The 24,931-nt window shown below is 41.6% G+C and overlaps 2 protein-coding genes across 5 annotated transcripts in view; one reads left to right on the top strand and one right to left on the bottom strand.

Annotated features, from left to right (window-relative positions):
* Nucleotides 1-24,931, bottom strand: part of PEAK1 (pseudopodium enriched atypical kinase 1) — a 182,628-nt gene that overhangs the window by 7,415 nt on the left and 150,282 nt on the right. The window lies entirely within an intron of this gene.
* LOC307097518 (DNA-directed RNA polymerases I, II, and III subunit RPABC4-like) lies at nucleotides 1,678-11,086 on the top strand (the record flags this gene model as incomplete). The annotated part of the gene is made up of 2 exons (XM_079767664.1): nucleotides 1,678-1,732; nucleotides 8,628-11,086. The coding sequence occupies 2 exons, from the start codon at nucleotides 1,678-1,680 to the stop codon at nucleotides 8,807-8,809; spliced, it is 237 nt and encodes a 78-aa protein (XP_079623790.1). The 3' UTR covers nucleotides 8,810-11,086.

Here is a 24,931-nt window from a genome sequence, read left to right as displayed (position 1 = left end):
ACACCAAATACATATCTATCAACAAGTGAATCTAAAAATCAAGTGAATAAAAAATCTGATGAACAGAATAAACTGGTGAATATAATAGAATCAGGGGCATAGAAAGGGAGTGGACTGATAATTCTCAGGGGGAAAGGGGTATTGGGGGTGTGGGAAGAGACTGGACAAAAATCGTACACCTATGGATGAGGACAGTGCGGGGGAGGTAAAAGCAGAGGGTGTGGTGGGAACCGGGTAGAGGGGAGCTATGGGGGGGAAAAAGGAGAAACAATTGTAATAATCCGAACAATAAAGATTTATTAAATTAAAAAAATATATTGCTGGACAAAAAAAATATATATATACACACACTTTCATAACCAGGCTTACGATGTGTAAAGGAGGATTAATGGGAAGGTGACTGGTTAGGAATAAAGTGTTATAGTGAAGTCTTCAGAAAGCATAGTCCTGTACTGAATGATAGTAATAACGACTATTTACATGCTTAGTACTTTATGTATATTATCTACAGTCCTTACACTAACCCTTCAAAGTAGGCTGATTATCTAAGAATTAAAAAAAAAAAAAGTGCAAGGGCAGCTCAGCGCTATCAGTTTGCACCTTCTTCCCTTACCCAGCATTTTCTCTACCAGGTATCAAAGTAACTTCTTAGCCTCCCATTTTCATTTACCACTAGTCAGGAGAGTGTCATGTGATGGTTACCACTCAGGCACTCGTGATCACTGGCAAGGTAGAGATAAAGATTTGAGAGAATCACTGGTCTGACCTAGTCAGAGCAAAACCAACATTTCAATGGCAGGATTTTGAGTTTCATGTTTTCTCTTAACATACCTTATTTAAGGCATAATATTCAGGCAATAAGTCCTTTCAAAAGGAACTTTATTAAGTGGTTATGAATCAAGGAAGAGTTTTTGTTCAAAAACATTAGCCTAAAGTCCTACATACTAAATCAACTATTGTATTTCTAGTCTTAAAAGGTTAAGAAAGCAAAAAATAAAATCCCCCCTGAACTGATTATCCTTGTGATATGAGATGGAGAAGCTGACAATGGAAAACTCAGTCTGCAACACTAGGCTCATAGGTTACTGCAGCCTGGTCAGGACAGCTCCTCTGCAACCTGCTAACTGAGGAACACATTTTCTGCTCTTTCTCCTCAAGGGGAGCACTGCCATATTTCAGACATCTAAGTCCCCAGCAACAGGCACTTTGCAGTGTTTACACTGCCTGTTTATTGTACTACTTCAGAAAAAAAGCAAAATTTAAAAAAGATTTTATAGTCATTTTTATTTAAAAAGAAAAATGTACACATTCTTAGGAGGGTCCCCAGTTCTGAGAAGGAGCATATTCTGATTTCTATTCAAACACATATTTTTAAAAAAGGCCAAAAGCAAAGGAATATCAGGGGGAGAGGAACATCCCTCTTTAACTTACTGTATTTATACACATTGATTATAGTTAGAGGCTTGAGCTTGCCACAGAATTCTCTTTCTCTCTCTTTGAAAACGAGTTTCTTCCAAGTCTTCCACCATCTGCCTACCAGTTTGAGGGTATAATAAGCATTTCCTCTTTAAACAAACTTCTGGTATTGAAACAGAGATATCCCCCAGGCTGAATTCAAGTTCAGTGTCTCAGCACATGCAATATAACATATATTCTTATATGCTCATTGATCACAACATGAATTCTTTCTACACTGTACTACTGACAAGATTTCATGTTTATGTGTCACCAGGTATTTAAAAATCCTATACTAGTCATCATTTAGTTGTGTGGAGTTGGATCCAGGACACAGCACCATTAACTCCATTTCCAGTTGTAATAATTTGCTCAATATCACATCGCCTGCTCTCCTCAGTCTTTGAAAAGTCAATCAAATAGTACTGAGTTTGGCTGCCTGAGACTGAGTAGTTAAACTCTAGCTGTCACATTATAGAAAGGACACTTACCAAGGATTTAGGAGGCCTGGGATTTATCTCCACCACTAGCTGTGTAATTTTGGGCATTTCACTTAATTTCTCTGGGTCCCAGTCTCCCAAATAAAGGAGACAATATTAAGAATACTGAAACCTACTTCAGAGGAAAGTGGCCAAGAAAAAATGAAGTCAAGTATATAGACTATATCTATAAATCTCAAAGTTGCACAAATGTAACGTTGATAATGACAAAAACAATTAACAATTTGCAAACAAAGAGCGCAAGACAGAAAAATGAATACTTCTTTTGAGTCCAGAAAGTCACTTGTCCTAGCAGTGAGGCTTTCTGACCATTGGTTTGGTAGAGGGCAGCTAAAGTTCAACATCTCCATGCTAGGGCCAGCCCTGACAAACAAGTTAAGACCAGCAGTGTGCTCTGATCCAAGAGAGGCCAACCTAAGGCGAAGAGAGAAGAGAAAGGGAAGAGAGAGAGAACGAATGAACTATTTGGCCAATCTGTAGTTTTCACTATGTCAAGTTGCACTAAACACAGACACACAGATACACAACAACTTGCTACCTTCTGGTTTGGCATTAGAAACAAAGAAGGTATTTTAATTGTGATTACTATTCTAAACGTGATACTCTAATTGTATCTACACACAAAAAAAATTTTTTGTAAGATTCCCCAGAGCTTTGTGAGTAAATAAGAACACGGATATTACAACAAGAATTTTTGTTTAGCTTCACAGATTAACTTGAGATAAAGGTTCAAAGTGATTTATGAAGAAGAAATGATAAACTGCCCAGCCATTTTGGGTGCTCTGAAGGAAAATGGTCTGCCTAAATGGCCAAACTGAGGAGATGACACTTCTTCATCTCTTCATCTTACAATATGTAAAAAGACTGCAGAATAATAGGTCACTCTAGTTTTAAGGGAAAAGGAAAAAGGGAGAATACTGGGAGTATGAAAGAGGGAAGCAAAATACTAGGGCTTTTAAGTGGCATATAACTATGAAAACAGTTACAAGCAAAACACAGACTTACAGAGATTTCCATAATAGGATTTGTCATATGATGTGGATCTCACAAATCTTTATTATGGAGTCTCTGCAATGCTGTTAAGAGTATTATATTGTTCTATGAACCACATGGTAGCCATTTTTCAAATATTAATAACTTGACTTTTAGTTTTTTAAAAAAACTCAAAGTAACCTGACTTCAAATTTCTAGTTCCAAAAGTTATTTCAGAAATCAAGCCACTCTTTCCAGAACAAATGAACAGGACTCCTCCTGTTTTTTCTTTCTTCTCTTACCCTGCATTTTCTCTACCAGGTATTAGTAACTTCTTAGCCTCCAATTTTCATTTATCTTTCTTAAAAGGAATTCATAGTCCTTCCTTACAAAGAGTAACTGCCTTAAACTGGAGATATCTCAAGAAAGATTCCACTCCTCAGGAAGAATGATTTCCACAGAACTCCTAGGCTCCCCCAAATTTTGAAATAGGAACAAAACTGGAACTGGAATGGTCTCATATCTTCATTTAGGATTCCCCTTTTTAAAAGGGATAAAAATCGTCTCACTTTTGTTTTGACTATGTATGAGAAAACTTATTTAAAAGGCTATCAATTTTGTCAGATTCTGTACTGTCTACATTTTCTGAAAGGGGGGGCGGGGGCAGCGAGAAACCCTACTACAGCCTGAGCCACAGCAATACTAGAAGGGAATGCAATATGGAGACCAGGAGGATTTACATGTAAACTGGCAGCGGGAGAACAAAACCAGGCTGGTGAAAGTTGAATCTTGTAAAATATGTCATAGGTCCTTTTTCTGGAATAGTTTTGGGTTCTAAGGAGGTGGCAATGCCAAATTCATGCAAAAGGAACACTTGGTGTGAAGAGCACAGAGGGAAGAGGTGCCCATCCTAGACACATGATCCTTGCCCACTTGCCTGCTCACAGGGCACACCTTCCTGCGTTACTTCTCCAACGGGTGCCTGAAGAACATCAAAGGGATAGCCAGCTAGCTGGTCATTACACACCTACCAAAGTGAATAACACACTATCACAAAAACAGAGGCTTGAGGGGAAACTGAATGCTTGTCTGAGTTAATGAAGATGAGTGAGGACAGAGAAGGGGAAGGAGAAATACTGATTAATATCAACTGATCATTCAAACAAGTATCCGACGGTGCCTCAGAACTTCCACTCTGTAGGCCAAATACAGTGGGGTGGGGATTCCTCAACCACCGATAAGTCATCTGCTGGGAAATGGGAAAAACAGAAACAAACCATGCTTCTAAAATCAGAGCCAAACTGCCCGTCACTGAGACCTTCTCAGCTACAGGCTGAAGCACATAGCTCTTACACAGGCCCAGTCTTAGTGGGAAAACAGAGCTTAACAAGGATTCCTCACACACAACCCAGAAAGTTCAATTTCATACGTTCACTTCAGGACAGGGGCTCATTTTCTGTGTTGTTCATGGCAACTGATCTACATACCTTTCAGGCTAATTTGCCATTAGAAAACATTTATGTTTGTAATAATAATCTCAATTTGGTTAACTTACACAGCTTTGATTATAAGGCCTCATTAAAGAAGCTGAAAGGAGAAGACAGCATTACAGTATATATCCAATACCACTGACCCTTTCAGAGTGCTCAGCCTAGGACAGGGAAAGAAGAGGTACATTTAACTACTCTTTCAATACTGAGGAGTGGAAAAGATAACCAGTTTAAGGCAACAAAGTAGGAAGGTGGGGAGAAAAGGTAGGTATTTGGCAAAACAGGATGCATGCCTATGGAATAAACTAGTCGCTGAATGGAGTGGTATTTTCCCATTCTTCCTTATTTGACTCTTCCTCCCAAAGGCTCCTTGAAAGCTGGTGCTTGCAGGGTGTGTGCTCTCTGTCCTCTTTTCTCGTTGACTCTCTTCGACAAGATCATAGCTTGCTTGATATACTGCTGATTTCCACATCTACATTTGTAACCCAAACTTGTGTCTTGGATTTAAATTCATATGTACAATGGCCTACTTGATTTCTCCCCATATATGTCCTATCCCATAGATGCCTTAGATTCAACATAACCAAACCTGAACTCTTCTTCCCACCAAACCCCTGTTCTTTCAGTACCCCCTCTCTTGGTGAATAAAGCTGTTATCTGTCCCAACATCTATTTCTCCATCATCTGTATTACCTACATCCAAATAAATACCAATTTCTATTGATTTTCTTCCCAAATAACTTTTAAATTATTCTTTTTTCCATTTCTGTTGCTACTATTAGCACTTTCCTAGAACACTATAAAATATTTCCAATTGGTCTCCCTGCCTCTCATGTGATTCCCCTCAACAACCTTCCACATGGCCACCAGAGCCACCTTAAAAAAAAAAGATATTGCCTGCCTATTTAAACTTCTTGGCCACTCCCCATTATCTTGACAGCATAAGGTCCTGGCCTGGCCTCTCTTTCCAGTCTTATTTCTCACCTCTCTTCCACTTTTGCCATATTGAACTACCTACAGCCAGCCCCCTCCTACCCACTCCAAATGTTTTCTCTGTTTGGGGCCCCTCTTCATAGTTCATCTGCCTAAGAGATTCCTACCTATTCTTTCAAAGCCCTTCTCATGTGTCACTTTTGTTAAAGAGAGAAAGTGCTAAATATCCTAAACTTCCTTTCTGTGTTTCTTCTATATCTTATGCATGTCTCTATTATTATCACTTTTTTTTTGTCTGCCTTAAAAGCAGATTTTTGTATAATAGGGCTTAGCACAGAGCAAGGTACACAGTACATGCTGAATACGTCTATACAAATTACTGAGAAAGGCTCCATGTGATCTGGAGTAACCACAGGGCTTATTTACTCAGCGCAGCTGGAATATAAGAACAGCTTTTATTAAACAGATGGAAGTTGGCAGGGCGATGGGGAGGAAGCAATCGCAGAAAAATCAGTAATAATACTCATAACCTGACTACACAAATGAGTAAAAACTGAAAAATGTGATCTGTCCACCGAGTCCAGGCCAATCAAGTTGTTTTGCTGCATAAAAGAACATTACTCTTCATCAATCTATTCAATTTTCTCTTTCCCCAAAAAGAAAGCGATAATTACAAAATACAGGATTATTTGATAACATTTTACATTGGCTTTTATTTTTCCATTATTGGCCCAGCTGGCCTAGTATGCCTTCAGCCTACTTCCACTTTATCAGCAGGAAATCTCATTTTCAGCTCAAAAGAAAATCATGAGTGTTCCTGAGCCAATTCTCTAGACTGACAGAATGACACCCAGGATGTTCACACTAAAGAAACTGAGGCACAGAGCAATACAATACCCAGCTCAGGTCCCAGAGTAGGAATTAAATTAATTTGAATCAAATTTATAATTCCCAGCTATATCCTCTCACCTCACTATTAAAAATAATGGCTCTCAGAGAGAACCAAGATGGCAGCGTAAGTAAACGCCTGTACTTACATCCTCCCACAGCCACATCAAAATTACAACTAAACAACAGAACAACCATCATTCAGAACTGCCTGAAAGATGGCTGAATGGAAGTCCTATAACTAGAGAAGTAAAGAAAAAAGCACACTGAGACTGGTGGGAGGAGCAGAGGCGCCAAACAGGCTGAACCAGCACCTGGTTTGCAGCTTTTTTAATTGGGAGGGAGATCGTCTCAGTGGAGGCCCCTTATGAGGAGCAAGGGGTCCCAGCCCCACACCAGACCCCCAGCCCAGGTTCCCAGAGCTGAGAATAGAAGTCCCCATAACTATAGGCTGTAAAAACCAGCAGGGATTGGGGTTCAGTGAGACGGAGGCTACTGGTGACCCAGCTGTTCCCATTAAAGGGCTGGCACATGAACTGAAGTTATAAGGTCCTGCTTCCTCTGAGCTCCAGCACCAGGGTGAGGCTCTGGGGGACCCAGACACATATGAGGAGGAACTGAATTGTCTGGCATCAGAGCAGGAACTCAGGGGTGGCTTTCTCTCAGACAGAGGTACTTACAGGGATCGCTGTTCCTGTGTTGGAACCTCCTCGGTCACAGGGCTAACTGGCAGTGACTTCTATTTGCTCCATCGGTGATTCCCTGAGACCCTGCCCCATCCAATTTACAGCTCCACCCAACCTGTGTATAGAGGCTTTTGCCTATGAATGGCCTGTCCTTGCTCAGGCTTCAGATTTTGCTAAAATCTCTCAAAGAAGCTGCAGCTGGGTCAGGGTGGGCCAAACCTATCAATAAAAGGCACAAGACCTGGCACTAGCATCAGCTTGCCTTCCTTCACCGATACAAATAGAAGGAATCTGCAGATCTCTCTGTAGCTCCTGCTGGGTGGCCCCAGGCAGTGGCTGACTTTGCACTTCCCTGGAGACCCAAGAGCCAGTAAACACAGTGTCAGACCATACTAGATTACAACTCTACACATCCATAAGCAACACACTCAAAGAGCAGACTCAGTGAGCACCAGAGATCCACTGAAGCAAGTCTGCTCCATAGGGATGTCTCCTGCACAGCAGCTCTCCCACTGTAGTCACAGCTGGTCCTCACAGCCAGTTGGCCTGGAGGTTAATTTCTCCCAGTGACACCAAGAGAAATCAAGGCTCAACTACAACAAGACTGTACACAAAGCCCACAAAGGGGTGCACCTAGAGTGCACAGCTCTGGTGACTGGGGAGGCTAAGCCACTGTGTCTATAGAACACCTACTACACAAGGCCACTCTACCAACTCAAGGAGACATAGCAGCTCTACCCAATACATAGAAACAAACACAGGGAAGCAGCCAAAATGCGGAGACAAAGAAACATGTCACAAATGAAAGAAATGGAAGAAAGCAAACTACTGGATATGAAGTTCAAAAACCACATTTATAAGATTACTCAAGAAACTTCATGAGACTTCCAAGGATCTTAGTGAGAATGTCAAAGACATGAAAAAGAACCAGTCAGAACTTAAGCATACACCTATTGAAATAAAGAATAATATACAGAGACTCAACAGTAGAGTAGAGGATTCTGAGACTCAAATCAATGATTTGAAATATGAGAAAGCAAAAAACACCCAATCAGAAGAGCAAAAAGAAAAAAAGAATACCAAAATATTAAGATAGTATAAGGAGGCTCTGGGACAACTTCAAGTGTACCAACATCCGCATTATGGGGGTGCCAGAAGGAGAAAGAGAGAGCAAGATATTGAAAACCTACTTGAAGAAATAATGATAGAAAATTTCCCATGCCTGGTGAAAGACATAGAGTACAAGTCCAGGAAGTACAGAGAAGTCCTAAACAAGAGGAACTCAAAGAGGACCATACCAAGACACATCATAATTAAAATGCCAAGGGCTAAAGACAAAGAGAGAATCTTAAAAGCAGCAAGAGAAAAGCAGTTAATTGCCTACAAGGGAGTGCCCATCTGACTGTCAGTTGATTTCTTAACAGAAACTTTGCAGGCCAGAAGGGAGTGGCAAGAAATATCCAAAATGATTAATAGCAAGGACCTACAACCAAGATTACTTAACCAGCAAAGCTATCACTTAGAATTGAAGGTCAGATAAAGAGCTTCACAGAAAACAAAAAGCTAAAGGAGTTCATCACCACCAAACCAGTATTACATGAAATGTTGAAGGGTATTCTTTAAGAAGAGGAAGAAGAAGAAAAAGATAAAAAATATGAACAAGCTGTTTGGAACCACAGCGAGAGGAGTGTGTTGGTGTTAAGGATTAACAGTGAACACCCAGAAGGATGTCCAACCCCCAAAGCAGCAGCCAATGATACATATCTGTGGAGAATGTCACGCAGAAAATGAAATGAAATCCATGGATCCAATCAGATGCAGAGAATGTGGATACAGAATAATGTACAAGAAAAGGACTAAAAGATTGGTGGTTTTTGATGCTTAATGAAATGGAATTCAGAAGAATATATTTGTTTGTATTTGTATTTGCTGTTACTGTTGCATAGTTTTTATATATTTATCTTTATGAATACAACTATATACACATGAGTATACTTACCTTTATGAACACAACTATATACACATGTTTCATTTTAAAAACCATATTGTATTTAGGTGTCTATTATAAAGATTGTTTTTTGTTCAGTTCAAAAAATATATGAACAATAAATGGTAATAAGTACATATCTATCAACATTGAATCTAAAAATCAAAATAAATAAGACATCTAATGAACAGAATAAACTGGTGAATAAAATAGCAGCAGAGGCATGGAAATGGAACAGACTGACAATTCTCACAGGGAAGATGGGTGGGGAAGAGATTAAACAAAGTTCTTATATGCATATATGCATTATCCATGGACACAGACAACAGGGTGGCGAAGGGCTGGGGCAGGACTCCCTTTTTCCACTAGACAATTCATTTTGATTTCAGGTTTCATGAGTACCCCCAACCTCTCTTTTCTAAACTAATCCCCAGTTGAGACTCTTACATACTTCTGTAAGCACTAAGTCCTGAAATGAAGTGGACATTGATCTAGGATGGCTATCAATATATATAGTTGGCTGCTGATCAACTGCTTTCTGTGAAGTTTCAATGTTGGGCATATTTGTGTTGAATTATGAAAATGGAAGTGATTTCCCCTCTAGTTATAGATTCTTATCAATCAAATTCCTGCTAATGCCTTTTCATTTAGTATCTTGCTTTCTCAGTATCTACCTAAATGAGATAAGGAGAGACTCTGGAGTCAAAATGCAAAAAAAGGTGATGATCTCCACTACTTTATTATAGGCTTTTAACAAGGTTCTTGGCGTTAACTGGAAGAGAGGAAGCAGTACCACTGCTGTTGTAGGGAAGTACACATCTTCACTGAGCCTTGAGAACAGAGACTTGGACTACATTAAAAAGAGAAGATGCCTGCATTACATTAATTTTGGAACTATTGGAAAGATAAGCCAGAAATTTACACTTTCTGCTTATGTGAGATTTTCATCATCTCCTGAAAGTAATTTCATCCAAATTTCCCATATGTTTCCACATAGCAGCATTTGTTATATAGTAATGATCTCATAAGACTTAGCCATCATTTTACCAACTACTCACCCTGTTTCTAGGCCAGGGGTAGGTAACTCCCAGCCTGCGAAATCATTTGGTCTGGCCCTGCCAAGGCATTATGGGTGAGTTAATTAAATGTTTGACCAAATATAGCAAGCTAATTTTTAAGTTGATAATTTTGCATGGCCTGCGAATGATGTTATAAATATCCAAATGGCCCTTGGCCGAAAAAAATGATTCCCCATACCTGTTCTAGGCAAAAAGATGTCATTTATCCATTCAGGGAAAACACTGAAGCACAACAGGATCAGTCTACTGATAAAGTATGACAGGTTCCATGTAGGACTCAGGAGGCAGCCTGCTATGAAGCTGATTTCCCTATGCAAAAGTAATTGCTCCTCGTTGGCCTCAGTTTCCTCCTGTGTAGAATGATGAAGGTCCACCCCTCTAAAGTTAACTTGAGTCTCTTTGAGGGTTATGGGTATGGTCAGTAGCTACCCAGATTCTTTGAAAGGGACAAAAAGCAAGCTAGATTTTACTTAGAGCAGGGAAGTGCTGGAGGCCAGCCACTATGCAGCCCACAGAGACAAATGGTCCTATCTATGTAGCTCACCAGAAGGTAATAATGAGGGGATAAAAGGAGACGAAGGAGACAGAAATAGGAGTTGAAGATTAAAGACTGTCTGGGCATTGATTTGGCCAAAATAGTTAAAAAGTAGGCTGGGCTTATTGCCTGCACACCCTCCCCATTCCTTACTCCCTCTAACTCCCTGTATTACCAAGATTGTATTTTCTTAAGGTTTATCAGAAACTGAGAACTCCTACCTTCTCCTTTTCTGCTCATCCCTTCTGCAACCTTGGACTCTCTGATCTATGGGTCCTCCCTTTTTGGTACTTCCTTCCAAATTCTCCTAATTTGGATCCTGTAGATGTGTGGGCCTTTCCTTTCCCAATTTGTAGGCTCTACGATTACAATCTCATACATTTCCACAATTTGAACTAAATCAAGTCTATGAGAGGACAGGGTAACCATATTTATAGCCATGACCTCTCTTCTGAATACTAAACCTACATTTTTATCTGGTTACAGTGCTTCTCTCGACTTGGCTGTACCATGGCATGCCTCACAAACAGCTTATCTTCCCATTGCATATTTCAGTTAATACCATCACCACCCTCCTGGGCTTGTTGCTCCTTGAAATCTTAGCATTACTGCTCTCATCCCACATCCAGCCACTCCCCAGACATGGTATACCACCTGCCTCAGTTCTTTCACCATCTGCCCCTTCTTTTCCACTGTCTTATTTCAGGGTCTCATTATTACTTACCTGGACTATTCCAAGATCATAATGACTGGCTTCTCTGCTTCCATTCCTGAACTTTTCCACCATAGTTTTTTCCCCCAAAATCATTCATCTAATGCTATGGCTCTTGTTTAAAAATCTTTAGTGGCTTCCCACAAAAAATAAAGTCTAACCTCTTAAGTTCATAATTCAAAGCTTCTAAATTTGGTCCCAAATCTCTCCATAGCCTAATTTCCCACTATTCTCTACGTGCACTATATTCACTATAGTGTGAAGTGGACACAGAGGCCCTTTTTTATTGGCCCTGAGATAAGTGTTAACAATGACTTTGTTCATTCATTCCTCATTACATTTTTGCATACCACTGTGAACTTTCATTATAATGTCTTCTTTAAGAATTACTGCCTTGGCCGGTTTGGCTCAGTGGATAGAGCGTAGGCCTGTGGACTGAAGGGTCCCAGGTTCGATTCCGGTCAAGGGCATGTACCTTGGTTGCGGGCACATCCCCAGTGGGGGGTGTGCAGGAGGCAGCTGATCGATGTTTCTCTCTCATCGATGTTTCTAACTCCCTTCCTCTCTGTAAAATATCAATAAAATATATATTATTTTAAAAAAAGAATTACCGACGCCTTTGTGTTTCCCATTGTAATATAAGCTAATTGAGGGCAAGGTATTTGCCCCCCCCCCCCACCTTTTTTAAGATTTTAAAATTAATTTTTAGAGAGAGAGAGGAAGGGAGAGGGAGAGAGATAAACATCAATGTGAGAACAAAATGTGTCCCCTGCCAGGAATCAAACCGGCAACCTGGGCATGTGACCTTACAAAGAATCAAGCGAGCAACCTTTCGGTGCACCGGATGACACCTAACCAACTGAGCCACAGTAGCCAGGGAGGCCTTTGTCCTATTTAATATGTATTTCTGTAAACCCGAGGAGGCATAGCAACCAGGGACAGGGATTCCAAAGGAACCAGATGGCCAGAAGGAATGCGACTGAGAAAAAAGTCCCATCCCTCCACTCCCCACTGCAAAATGGAGAAGTCACTAATTTGGGCTTCCTTCTAACAGCCTACTAAACTACTGACCAGCATGCTGAGTTGATCAAGGTTTGATCACTATAGAACCTTCCTAGGGTGGGGGTAATGACCAACACCACTACCTTGCTACCCATAGGGCAAGCCTGGAGAGAAGGAAAAAGAAAGCCCCACACCTTCTGACATAGAAAATTCCACACACTGAACAGTTATCTCTCTCTGTATGTCTCTCCGCCTCCTTTCCCCTCTCTCTAAAAATCAATGGAAAAATATCCTCAGGTGAGGATTAACACAGAAAAAATAAAATAAAATAAAACTTAGGAGCTTTCTAGGTACATAAGAAGAGAGTGAAGAAATAAATAGCTACCACTTACTGAATGCTTACTTTGTGCCAAATGATGCTCTGAGCACTATATACATCACTATGTACATATTGACTCCTGTGATATTTCACAATGGCTTTCAAAAGATTGAAGTATTTCCTCAGTTTTACAGATAAAGACACGGGGCTTAGAAAAGGCAAGTAACTGGGTCGATGTAACAAAGCTAATAAGTTGCAAAAGCAAAAATTTAAACCCAGGTCTGTCTGACTTAAAAGTCCAAATATGTATATCAATAGTCCTCAAATTTTATGTGTAGTAAGCACCTGGGTATGCTTGTTAATAATAATGCAGTTTCCTAGGCCTCACTTTCAGAGATTATGATTCTGTAGGTATGGGGGTAGCTGAGGAAACTACATTTTTAATGAGGACTCTTCAGATGACTCTGAAATAGGTCACCTGCAGATGACAATGCTCTTGCCATAAGAGCAGTCCAGACAGAGGACGAGTATACAAAGCTGGGTATCATGAAACAGAAGCTATTTATAATTTGTGATAGAGGATGGGACTACAGAGAGGAATAACTAAGGATACCTGTCTTCAAAGAGCTCCGAGTCAAATGATTCAAAATCTCTTAATTCCTTAGTTTTTGCATTAAAAAGATATTATGGCATAATTTCCTTTTCTTTTTGTGGCATACTTAAAAAACTGCCTATAATTATCACAGTTCTAACAGGAATTATTTGCATATTACCGTTTTGTAAGTCAATTTTTTTTAAAAGTTATGATCATACTATTTGGTATTCTGCTATTTACATGTGACATTTTACAAAAAGATATTTCATGATTCATACAGTCTTCATAATTACTATTTTTTGAAATATATTTTTACTGATTTCAGACAGGGAAGGGGAGAGAGAGAGAGAGAGAGAAAAATCAATGATAAGAGAGAATCACTGATTGGCTGCCTCCTGCCCGGCCCCTAACTGGGGATTGAGCCTGCAACCTGGGCATGTGCCTCGACCAGGAATTGAACCATGACTTCCTGATTCATAGGTTGACACTCAACCACTGAGCAACACTGGCTGGGCCACAATTACTATTTTTAATGGTTACAAACATCCCATAATCCATTAAATTTTTTCCTTAATATTAGGTACTTATTTTGTATCCAATTTTTGGCAATGCTAAAATTCTTGAGAATATTAGCATTTAGTAGCTTTCTCTCATAATTTTAGGGAAAGATGTTTACATCTTTGAAGTAATGAGAAAAAATATCTAAGTGCAGAACCTATCTAAATATGCTCAGGCTAGTGCCTAATATTAAAGAAGAATAATAGTGAGTGATCTAAAGAATATTGAGCAGTAATTTTCCATTACTGTTAAAAATAATAATGCATTATGTTATTTATAAGCATTTTATAATTTACAAAAGCAGTTCCACTCCATAAACACATATGCATTATAATAATCTTATAAGGTAGGTAGAACAGTTAGCATAATTCACATGTAAACCAAGAGAGATTACATGATTTGCTTGGGAATACACAGAAATAGGTTCAGAATTTGGACCTGTGTTAGCTGACTCCAAATTTGATTTTCTTGATCTATGTTGTGATGTCTTTTAGTTTAAGACAAATAAAAATAATAAAGTTATTCATATTGATAGAAAAATAAAGTTATGGACTGAACTGTGTCTTCCCAACAGTCATATGTTGAAGCACTAACCCCTAATGTGATATAATGTCTCCCTGACCCCAACCTTCAGTGCCCCATATGAAGACACAGCTGTCTGAAAGCCAGGAGTGTCCTCTTTCCAGTCTGCAGGACTGAGGGAAAATAAGCTGGAAGAGGTTTTAAAAAAAAAAAAAAATATATATATATATATTTTTTACTTATTCCAGAGAGGAATGGATAGGCAGAGATGGAAACATCAAGGAGAGAGAATCATTGATCAGCTGCCTCCTGGATGCCCCCCTACCGGGGACTGAGCCCATAACCTGGGCATGTGCCCTGACTGGGAATCAAACCATGACTTCCTGGTTCATAGGTCACTCTCAACCACTGAGCCACACTGGCAGGGCTAAGCTAGAAGAGTTCTGACATGCATGATAGACTTATGGCAGAAATATAAACATTAAAGATTATTCTGGAAAGGTCTCAGAAATGTAGAACATGTTATTAGAAACTGGAGAAAAGGTGATATTTCTTATAAAATGGCAAAGAACTTGGCTAAACTGTGTTCTAGTATTTTGTGCAAGATAGAACTTTTGAGTGGTGAAATTGGATATTTAGGTGCAAGTTTTCTAAGCAAAATGTTGAGTGGCTTGTTTCCTTCTGCTTATAGTAAAATGTAGAAAGAGAAAAAAGAATTGAAGAAGGAATTGTTAAGCAAAAAGGAACCAGAACGTGAAGATGTAGAAAATTCTCAGTCTATCCATATTGCAAAAAAACAAAGCTTGTTCTAAAGAACACTGAGGTTGTGGCAGAACAACTGTTTGATGGGACGTGACTCATGGACTTAATCAACCATCTCAGCACAAGTCACAAATAGTGATGAGATTACATCAACAAGAGCACTGTCACTTTGAATTAAAAGGACAGAGAATGTGGAATGCAATGAAGTAAAATTGTAGAACTTCTGGGATTCCACAGGACTGGTCCCTAGAGCCATTCAGCTGTTCAAGTGCCTTATTCTTCAAGGAAAGGAAGAATGACCCTGAAGGTGTTCAGATCATTAGGGCTGCTACTTCCACCACAGGGGGTGGTCCAGGGGACAAGCTTGTTTCCTCCTTAGTTTCAAAGGATAAAATTGCCTCTCCAGATATGGAAGGCCAGGATAACCCCAACCAGTGCCTGGCAGGCAGGCAGGGGAAGAAGGCCACCTTGAGAGAGAGCCATGTGGGTGGGGCCCCCATATTGGGCTGTGTGGTTTAGGCCCTTATAAAGAGCCAAAGAACAGCATACCCAGCAGAGCTGTGGGGATGATGCTGCCACCCCCATAGATCCAGAGGGTAGAGTTTTGAATCAAAGTGGATTTTTTTTTTTTTTAGAAATTAAAAATAGAATAGTTTATTGATTTAAAAAATATTTTTTTTTGAGAGAGAGAGAAGGGAGAGCAAGAGAGAGGGAGAAACATTGATATGTGAGCAAAACATGATCCGCTGCCTCCTGCACACCCCCTACCAGGATCAAGCCTGCAACCTAGGCATGTACCCTGACTGGGAATTGAACCTGCAACCAATTAAGTCACACCAGTCAGGGCAAAGAAGATTATTCTCAAGCCTTAAGATCTGATGGAATCTGCCTTGCTGGATTTTGGAAGCATCACCCCTTCCTTCCTTGCAATTTCTCCCTTTTAGAAAGAGATTGCCTATCTCATGCCTATCTACCACTGTATTTTAGAAGCACACAGCTTGTCTAGTTTCACAGGTTCACAGCAAGAGAAAATTTGCTTCAGGATGAATGAGACCTCAAGTTTCACTCATATATGACTTAAATGATATTTATATGGTACACTGGACTTCGTATTTTTTTCATGTAATAAGGACATGAATTTGGTGGGGAGGGGAGCAGGAATAGAATGCTATGAACTGAATTGTGAACTCCCAAAATTCATATGCTAAAGTGCTATTTGGAGATGAAACCGGACAACCAATGGGTCTGGGCTGCATGTCACTACTTGAGACAATTAAGCAGAAAGAGGGCTGAATCATTTATGAGCCTTTATTCCCATAATGCCAGTGGTATGAGAGAACAGCAGGTTATCTGGGAAAATATGCTCAATCCCCCTCACCCTCATCCACACATACGTAAGCCAGCTGCTTATTTTTGGGTAGAAGGACAAATGAGAGAATTAACTTGAAATGCAGGCAGATAGGGCAGGGGTCCAGTGGAAAACAAAGGCAGGTGGAACATAGGCAGGGGCAGACATGGCAGTTTGAGCAGCCTAATCGCAGGAACCAACCAAGGAGAAATAATAAAGTATTTCTGAACTCAAAGCAGGAGGCACGGGAAGCGAAGGGATGGCCTGCAGCAACAAGGTATGCGAATGCATAGAAACAGGGAAAGTTCAGGTCTGTTGCTGGGCAAGAAAAATTGAGGGAATCAATCAGGTGACGACACAGATAGACATAGAGCAGGATTATGATTTTGGTAATAAAAGGCATGATGCATAGAGATGCATTTTGAAATATATACCCCTGAACCTCAAGGCTTGAGGTGGGCAGCCCATTATTGCGCCCCGTGAAAGGAGTCTGAATCTGCTTGTAATAAATTTTCTACACTTTTGCTTAAATCTTCTGGTCCGAAGAGCTCATTCTTCGGCATCTTGAGACATGACCCCGGGGGAAAATACCTAGGCTCACCATTTTGGTTATCAGCTGTGGAAGTTGGAACTTTGTGAGTGGTGAAATTGGATATTTAGCTGAAAGTTTTCTAAGCAAAGTGTTGGGGTTCTGACGGGGATCCAAGCTCTCCACCTCAAATGGTAAGCCTATAGACCCTATCACTTCTTTTGATGTTTCCTTTGTAATTTTGGGAGGCATTGCTGGGTGCCCATCAGCTACTTAATTAGGCTGCCATCTTCAGCAGGCATTTTTCTCTTTCACTTTCCAAATGCGGTCTCCCACCTTTGGGCCATTTAAAAGCGGGCATGGGTCAGAACTAGTTGTCAGACCGAGTTAGAAAGCAGTAGGCAAGCCAGTTGCAAGACAAAGTCCAACCAACGACTAAATGCTAGGGTTCCTTCCCAGGCTCTGGAGATCAAAAAGGCAAATTCCTTCCTCTGGTTCAAGAATCTCAAATGTTAAGTGAGTAAGGAGCTCACAGAAGTGTCTTGGGTTGAACCCTAATACGTGCAGGGGCCTCATAGGGACTCCAGAACACAACTGTAATTAAACTCTGACCCGTCCAGGGAGTGCACATAAGAGCTGGTCACTCAGTGCTCTGGGTCCTCTTGGCTGTTTTAGACAACCGGGGAGAGAAACTGAGGCATGTACGAGGAGGGAAATGACCAGCGGTTACACCACCTCTGGGAGTTCCCTCCGCAAGCAGCACACTTTGACCCACTATAAACAGCCCAATACCAGCCTATTCCCTTGTTAGGATTTCTATTGCCCGAGATCTGCTCAAACTTTCCTGCCTTTTCCTCCTCCTGCCTGAGGTTGAGGGTAGGTAGACACTAAGTTCGTCGGATCCTGCCTCAGGCTGGCTGATCTGCCATTCTTGGTGTCCCTACCACAGATGGACCCAGCCATGCATAAGCAGAGGATTCTTTCATCTCCTCAAAGCCTCCTTGGACCTGACCCCCACAGACCTGATTTCTTCCAGCTCCTTGGAGTAGCCTTGTGGGGATCAGAGGGGATTTGGGTCTTCAATATAATGTTAGGGGAGCCAGAGAGGGAATGCTCTTGCCTGAGGGGCATAGCTTGCCCCTGGTGTTCACACCACACCATGTGCTGGCAAGCATTTAAAGTAGGATGAGGAGGTAGATCCAGGCATTTTCCATACATTAGGGCATTAGATCACCAGGCAGAATGGAGGAGGACTGCAGGGTTTGGGTTTATAGCTTAAGGCCCTTTAGCACTTTTTAGTGCTCCCCAGCAGCTCCTAGGACCTTTGAAATGCAAGTAACTGGTCAAAAACTCTAGTCTGGCCATCTTTTAAAGTACACGTTTCTGGGAAAAACGTAACCACGTGTGCAGATCAAATTATTTCATTACAGCTTTGATGGCCAGATCGCCTGCTTTATCTTTGTTACCAAAATTCTGTAAAGTGAATTTGGAGCTGTGATATGTCTTTTGCTTTGTTGAGAATGTGCTTTGAAACTAAGTATGTTTAAAATATGTTCATAAGGGTCAATCTAAGGAATGCTGGTTGTTTGCTTTTCTTGGTTATTGAGGCTTCTAAGAATTATTAATTTGAAAATTGTATGATTTTGGTAATAAAAGGCATGATGCATAGAGATACATTTTTAAAACTAATTATTCCTAAAAGTTGTAGAATGGTTTGTGAAATTATAAAAGGTTTATAAGAAAAAATGTTAAAAGGAAGTTAATACAAAGCTGAACAATGTGGGCAATTTGCAGTTAGCTTGTAACTAACAAGCCATTATTTTCCCCAAAGACACAAGCAAATGGTTAAAAATGAACAAAAAAGGAAAACAAAAAAGCAATTTTAGGATCTACAGACAGGAGGTTGTATAATAAACTATAGACCTGATGCACGAATTCGTGCATGGGTGGGGTCTGGCTGGCTGCTCCGATGGGGGCCCACCTGGCCGGGCTGGTGGGGAGTAGGGGCTATGAGTGGGGCCAGCCAGGGGTAGGGGCCACAGGTAGTTGGCCGGCCAGCCCTGCCCCCGCTCTGGGTATTGGGGGCCATTCGGGGGCAGGGCTTGCCAGGGGAGGGGGGGCTGATCAGGGCCCAGGTCAGGCTGGTGGGCTGGCTGCTGGGGTGCGCATTATAGCCACTGGTTGTTCTGGTCATTCTGCCGTTCTGGTCGCTCGGCTTTTATATATATATATAGACTAGTGGCCCAGTGCACGAAATTCGTGCATGGGGGGGGGGTCCCCTCATCCCAGCCTGCACCCTCTCCAATCGAGGACATCCCTCTCACAATCTGGGACCACTGGCTCCTAACCACTCACCTGCCTACCTGCCTGCCTGATTGCCCCTTACTGCCCTCTCCTGCCTGCCTGATCTCGTCCCCAACTGCCCTCCCCTGCCAGCCTGATCTTGCCCTCAACTGCACTCTCCTGCTGGCCTGGTAGCCCCCAACTTCCCTCCCCTGCAGGCCTGATCTTGCCCCCAACGGCCCTTCCCTGCCAGCCTGATCTCGCCCCCAACTGCCCTCCCCTGCCAGCATGATTGCCTCTAACTCCCTGCCGGCCTGATCTCGTCCCCAACTGCCCTCCCCTGCCAGCCTGATTGCCCCTAACTGCCCCTGCCTCAGCCCCCACCACGGCTTTGTCTGGAAGGAAGTCGGACGTCCAGAAGATGGCCGGTCAACCCGGTCTAATTAGCACATTACCCTTTTATTAGTATAGATAGATTAAATAGGCTAGGATTGCTTAAATGGGGAGGGGGGAGCCTTTTTCAGCAAGAGGAGATGCTCTTGGCAGACAAATATACATCATCCCTATATCTGGACTGATAGTCAGTCATATGCACTATACTGCCAAACCGGTCATTAAAAAATTGAACTGCTTTCTTACACCTTACACCAAACAGCTCTTGCCCTTAAAACCCCTCCTCAGCCCCTACCTTAGGTTCTGCCTTTGCAGTTCACCCAGAGTAGGTTTTGATTGGTCGGTTTCTATGCCAGTGTCAAAAGCTCTGCCTCTGAGGCAGCCATTGGCTCCTCGCAGTTCACCCAGATTTGGTTCTGATTGGTCGGTTTCTATGTCATTCAGTGTCTCCAGGCCTATTTCCGGGCCTGATCAGAGAGGTGGGGCTGATCTGCAGTCCCCTCGGCAGTCAGTGCTGGGTCGCCGTGGCACCCGTAGCACTGACTGCAGGACTGACTTCCAGTGTTTGGTTCTCCATTCTGTTAGTTTTGTACATTACAGGCCCTGGCTATTTATATATATAGATAGCCTTGAAACCCCACCCAGCCTGCTCTTTGGATTGGCTGGGGGTCCATCTATACTTCATGAAACAGATGTATAGGTTTACTTGCTTTGCTTTTTCAATGGTGATACTTTGAATACTTTAGTTAACTGGCTTTTCACAGTACAGTCAAGGTCTCTCATTTACATTCATTTGTGTGAGAAGACAAATTTCAGGTTTTGTGACTTTTGTTAAGAGCATTCCTAATTTTTGAACTTTGTTTTTCAGGTACAGGGAAACAAAGTAATTTAGTAAATTATATATTTTTCTCCCTACCTAATCCCTCTGTATTTTGGCAATCCATAATAAATAGGTCATAACAGTGTTTTGTTTTGTTTTCTCATGAGTTCAATTAAGACCAGTTTCCAATAATTATTTTATTAACCAAGACTTTTGCTGGGGTGTCATGTCTGAGAGAGACAAGCCTGGACTCTGGATGTCACCAGAAGACTTGAAGCCAATGTGAGCAGCGTGATACCTCGCTTGGGCATGTGGTACATGGCAATCTTTCCAGGTAAGGAACGAAGTTTGCTTTCTTGAGAGATGACACGAAAAGGAACTCAAGACACCTGTGAGGACCTCAACTTGAGAAATGCATCCCAAATCTGCAGGTATTAAAGGCAAGCCTAAAGGCAGCTAGATGGCTGGCTTCTTTGCCCTAAGGGGCTCATTAAAGCTTGGTTATGAAATTCCAGCAAAAACAGATTGTAAAAGAGCCTATACCAGTGATGGCGAACCTATGACACGCGTGTCAGCACTGACACGCGTAGCCATTTCTGATGATGAAACATTTGCTGCTCCTGAGGATGAAACATTTGCAAAATAATGTTTTTTCCTCAAAGTGACACACTACCCGAGTTATACTCAGTTTTTTGGCGAAGTTTGACACATCAAGCTCAAAAGGTTGCCCATCACTGGCCTATACAGTCAATTACTGTTCTTAATTTATTCATGCAGACACTCAGGCCAAATTAAAACTAGACTTAATGCAATAAATGAATTAATCTTTAATAAGAATAAGAATGATTTTAAGGTGAAAAATTATATTTCAACAGACTCTATAATACACAATTGTGAGTTGATTCCAGTTAATTGTTTTAAAATTTTATTTTACAGCTATGAATTGAACTGAAGCCTAAGTTTGTCTAGTTTTCTTGAATGTTTAGCTACAACTCTCCAGACTAATACTTGGTTTTCTCCCATCCTTAACCTTGGAATCATTGAACACTAAATCACTTTTCTTTCACTGGATCACTTGTCATAATTCTTGTTGTTCAGTTTGTCTCCACCAGGTTACAAGCCCTATTCACACACAGAGAATACCTCCTCTAAAAATGATCGCCACCTCCTTCTTGTGCCCAGGCCTCATCGTCCCTCTGATGGAGAACAAGGATTTCTGGTTCTGAAGAAAAATGTTACCTCCTTTAGTGTGGGATTTGTTTTGTCCTTTTCCAGTCTGTTAAAAGGAAAATTGTGTCTTTTATATATAATCTTTTGGTCAAATAAGTTTGACAACTTTCCCAGGGTTTGAATTTTAAGAAACTAGCCTCTGTGGGAATCAGAGGAAGTCTTAGTCCTTACCAGAATTATAGGAAAGCCTAGAAGAAAGTACCCCTAGTTGGGAGGCACGGCATGCTTCTTATACCTACAACCTCCCCATATGCAGGAGGGCATGTAGACCCTGGAGTTGAGGACTTTTTCCTTTGTGTGGAAAAACAAACAGAGCAGAGGGCTGGGAAAAGGAGGGCCGAAAGAGACTAAAACAAGTTCTCCAGCACTATTTGCAGTGTCCCTCCATGTTACCAGGTAGATCATATACGATACACCTATATTATCAAGAGATTACATCACCAGTGGATGTAAAGTCCTAGACTTAATACATTGCGGACCAGTAGTTTTATTGCGAGCTTTACCCAATGGCCAGATAAGTTTCTATTGAACAAGTACAAAAAACGTTTTACATAAATGTTAAAGGCACGCTTTAAAATTAAATACCCATTGCATTTTGAAGTTATTACATGTTCTTACATGCTAATTTCTTTTTAAAGTATGATACTTTGTAAAACACTGTGTAAAATGAAGTGAGAATTCTTGTGATCCATCTGCAATGTGTTAATTAAAGTAGGGTTCTACCCTTTCCATATAAGTCCCTCATTATTACAGACTTGGGAGACCAGAATGAAGAATATAGATCTTTTGATAGTGAGGGTGTACATTAGAATAAAACCGGAGCTGTTTGTAATCTTCCTGGAGTGGCCACCCCAGAGTTCTGGGTACTGGCCGAACTCTTCCAGCCCTTGTCCTAGAGTCACTTCCTTTTAAAATCCTCTAGGAAATTTAATGAATACTTCAAAAACATTGAAACCATCTCAGAGGACTTTCAATAAGGGACGTGGGCTAGTACAGGCTTCCCCACATCTGGAGCAGGATGGGTGCCTGGTCGGACCACGCTGATAAGTGCACACAGTCCAGTAGGTCAGTTCTGTTAGTTGGTGCACACTAACAGGTTTTATCGCTCTAGATCTCATCTCGTCAGTAAGTGCGACTAGTCTGGCAGATCCTCTTTTGTGGTCTCACACAAAGAAGCACTCATACACAAATTATGGGCATCCTAGATCTTGCCAGTAAGTTCAACTAGTCCGGCAGACCCTCTTTTGTGGTTGCACACAAAGAGGCACTCATATTACATCCCTTATCTAGGAGGGGGATGCCCCAAACAGAGAAGGGAAAATCACAGAGGATGCTGCACATCCTTTGTATATCTTCTTGCAGATGGGAAGTGCTTCGTCCACACCCCATACAGATAGACCTTGGGGCTGTACCAAGGTATTCTTAAAAATTGGGACACATTCAACTCTCAGACTCGTAAGAAAAAATGCCTGATTTTCTTTTGTATCCAGACCAGGCCTCAATATCAACTAGCAGATAGAGAGACATGGCCCCCAGAGGGAAGTATTAACTACAATACCATCTTACAATTAAATCTTTTCTATATGAGAGAAGGAATATAGTTTAAGCTCTCATATATCCAGCCTTTCTTTGCTTTAAGAAACATAAAACATTATGTCAGCAATTCAAAATTGAACCCTAGCTCTTGACAGCCTTGACCCAAAATAATACCAGAGAGTCAAAAACTCCTAAGGTGATGGGGCCTAGTGGCCCAGAGAATATACCTAAGCCATTCTCTAGCCAGTTTGGCTCAGTGGAGAGAGCATTGGCCTGTGGATTGAAGGGTCCTGAGATTGATTCCTGGGCGGTTTACAAGCCCAGGTTGCACACTCAATGCCTAGTAGGGGGCATGCAGGAGGCAGCCGATTAATGATTCTCTTTCACCATTGATATTTCTATCTCTCTCTTCTTCTCCCTTCCTCTCTGAAATCAATAATAATAATAAAAAGAATATACCTAAGCCATTTTGTCCTCCTTATAATACAAGTCCCAACAAGACCCAAGGGGACTCAGCCACCCAGGCCCCCAAGTACCATCTGCCCTCTCCAGGCAATTCCAGGGGGATAGTTTTGACCCACCCTGGTCCAGGTATCATTTTCCACAGAGGACTTAAAACAAATTAAAGAAATGATCCCATCTCTAAAAGGCTGGTTGCCCCCTCTTCTCAGCCCTTTAACTATTTCTATTACTTATCTTTGACCCTTGCTTATTAAACCTATTAATACATTTTGTTTCTTCTTGCATAAAGACTATAAAACTCCAAATGCAGCCCCAGATAGAGATGACTGCCTTTTACCATGGACCCTACTGGTCTCCTCTGATGGACCTGACAACTTCTCCCCCACAACTGTCAGCAGGAAATAGCCAGAGCAGTCATTGCCCCTGCTCCCAACAGCAGCAGGGAGTCTTCTAATCAGAGGGGAGACTGAGAGGGTTAACTCGAAACACAGATAGGGCAGGGGTCCAGTGGGAAACAAAGACAGGTGAAACATAGGCAGGGTCAGAAAGGGCAGTTTGAGCCAGCCTAATCACAGGAATCAACCATGCAGAAATGTAAGAATAAACAAATCATCTTTTCTGTCAAAGAACAGTTTAGACAGCCACCATTTTGGACTGCATTACTTGGCAGCTGCCATGTTGGCCGCATGGCTTGCAGCTCCCCTGGAGTCTGCCATCTTGAAACAGCAAAGGCCAACCCCTCCCTTTGAATTAGCCAATCACGAAAGACTGTGCGCCTAAGCTCCAATCAAGAGCAAAGGACAGGTCACGTGCATCAGGGATTATAAACCCCAGCAGCCCGTCCGCACGGTGTGTGCACCCTTCTATGTAGAAGTAAAGATGTTTGCCTTGCTGCCTGGCTCCTGAGTGTGTTTTGTGTTCTACAAGGACCCCTGACTTGGGGGTCTCGCCTTATTTCTAACAGAAATAATAAAATGTTTCTGAACTCAAAGCGGGAGGCACAGAAAACAAGGGAGGGCCTACAGCAACAAGGTGTACAAACTCATAGAAACAGAAAATTCAGCATAGGATCAGAGAAAGAACACATAAAAACAGGGAAAGTTCAGGTCTGTTGCTGGTGTAGACAAAAGGGGCCACATGCTAAACTGACAAGCTCAGGGGAGGCCTGCATGGCAGTCTTGCAGACTCAGAGACCTAAAGTAACCACAAAGGATGGTGTGAAATTAAACTTTAACTAAAAGCAGTTATGGTGGACTAGAAGCCCGGTGCATGAAATTCATGCACGGAGGGGGGTTGTCCCTCAGCCCAGCCTGTACCCTCTCCAATCTGGGAACC

This window comes from Cnephaeus nilssonii (genome assembly GCF_951640355.1).
Source record: "Cnephaeus nilssonii genome assembly, chromosome: 4".
Taxonomy (NCBI): Eukaryota; Metazoa; Chordata; class Mammalia; order Chiroptera; family Vespertilionidae; genus Cnephaeus; species Cnephaeus nilssonii.
Note: the sequence above shows the minus strand (reverse complement) of the source record. Positions and strands in the feature narration are given on the sequence as shown.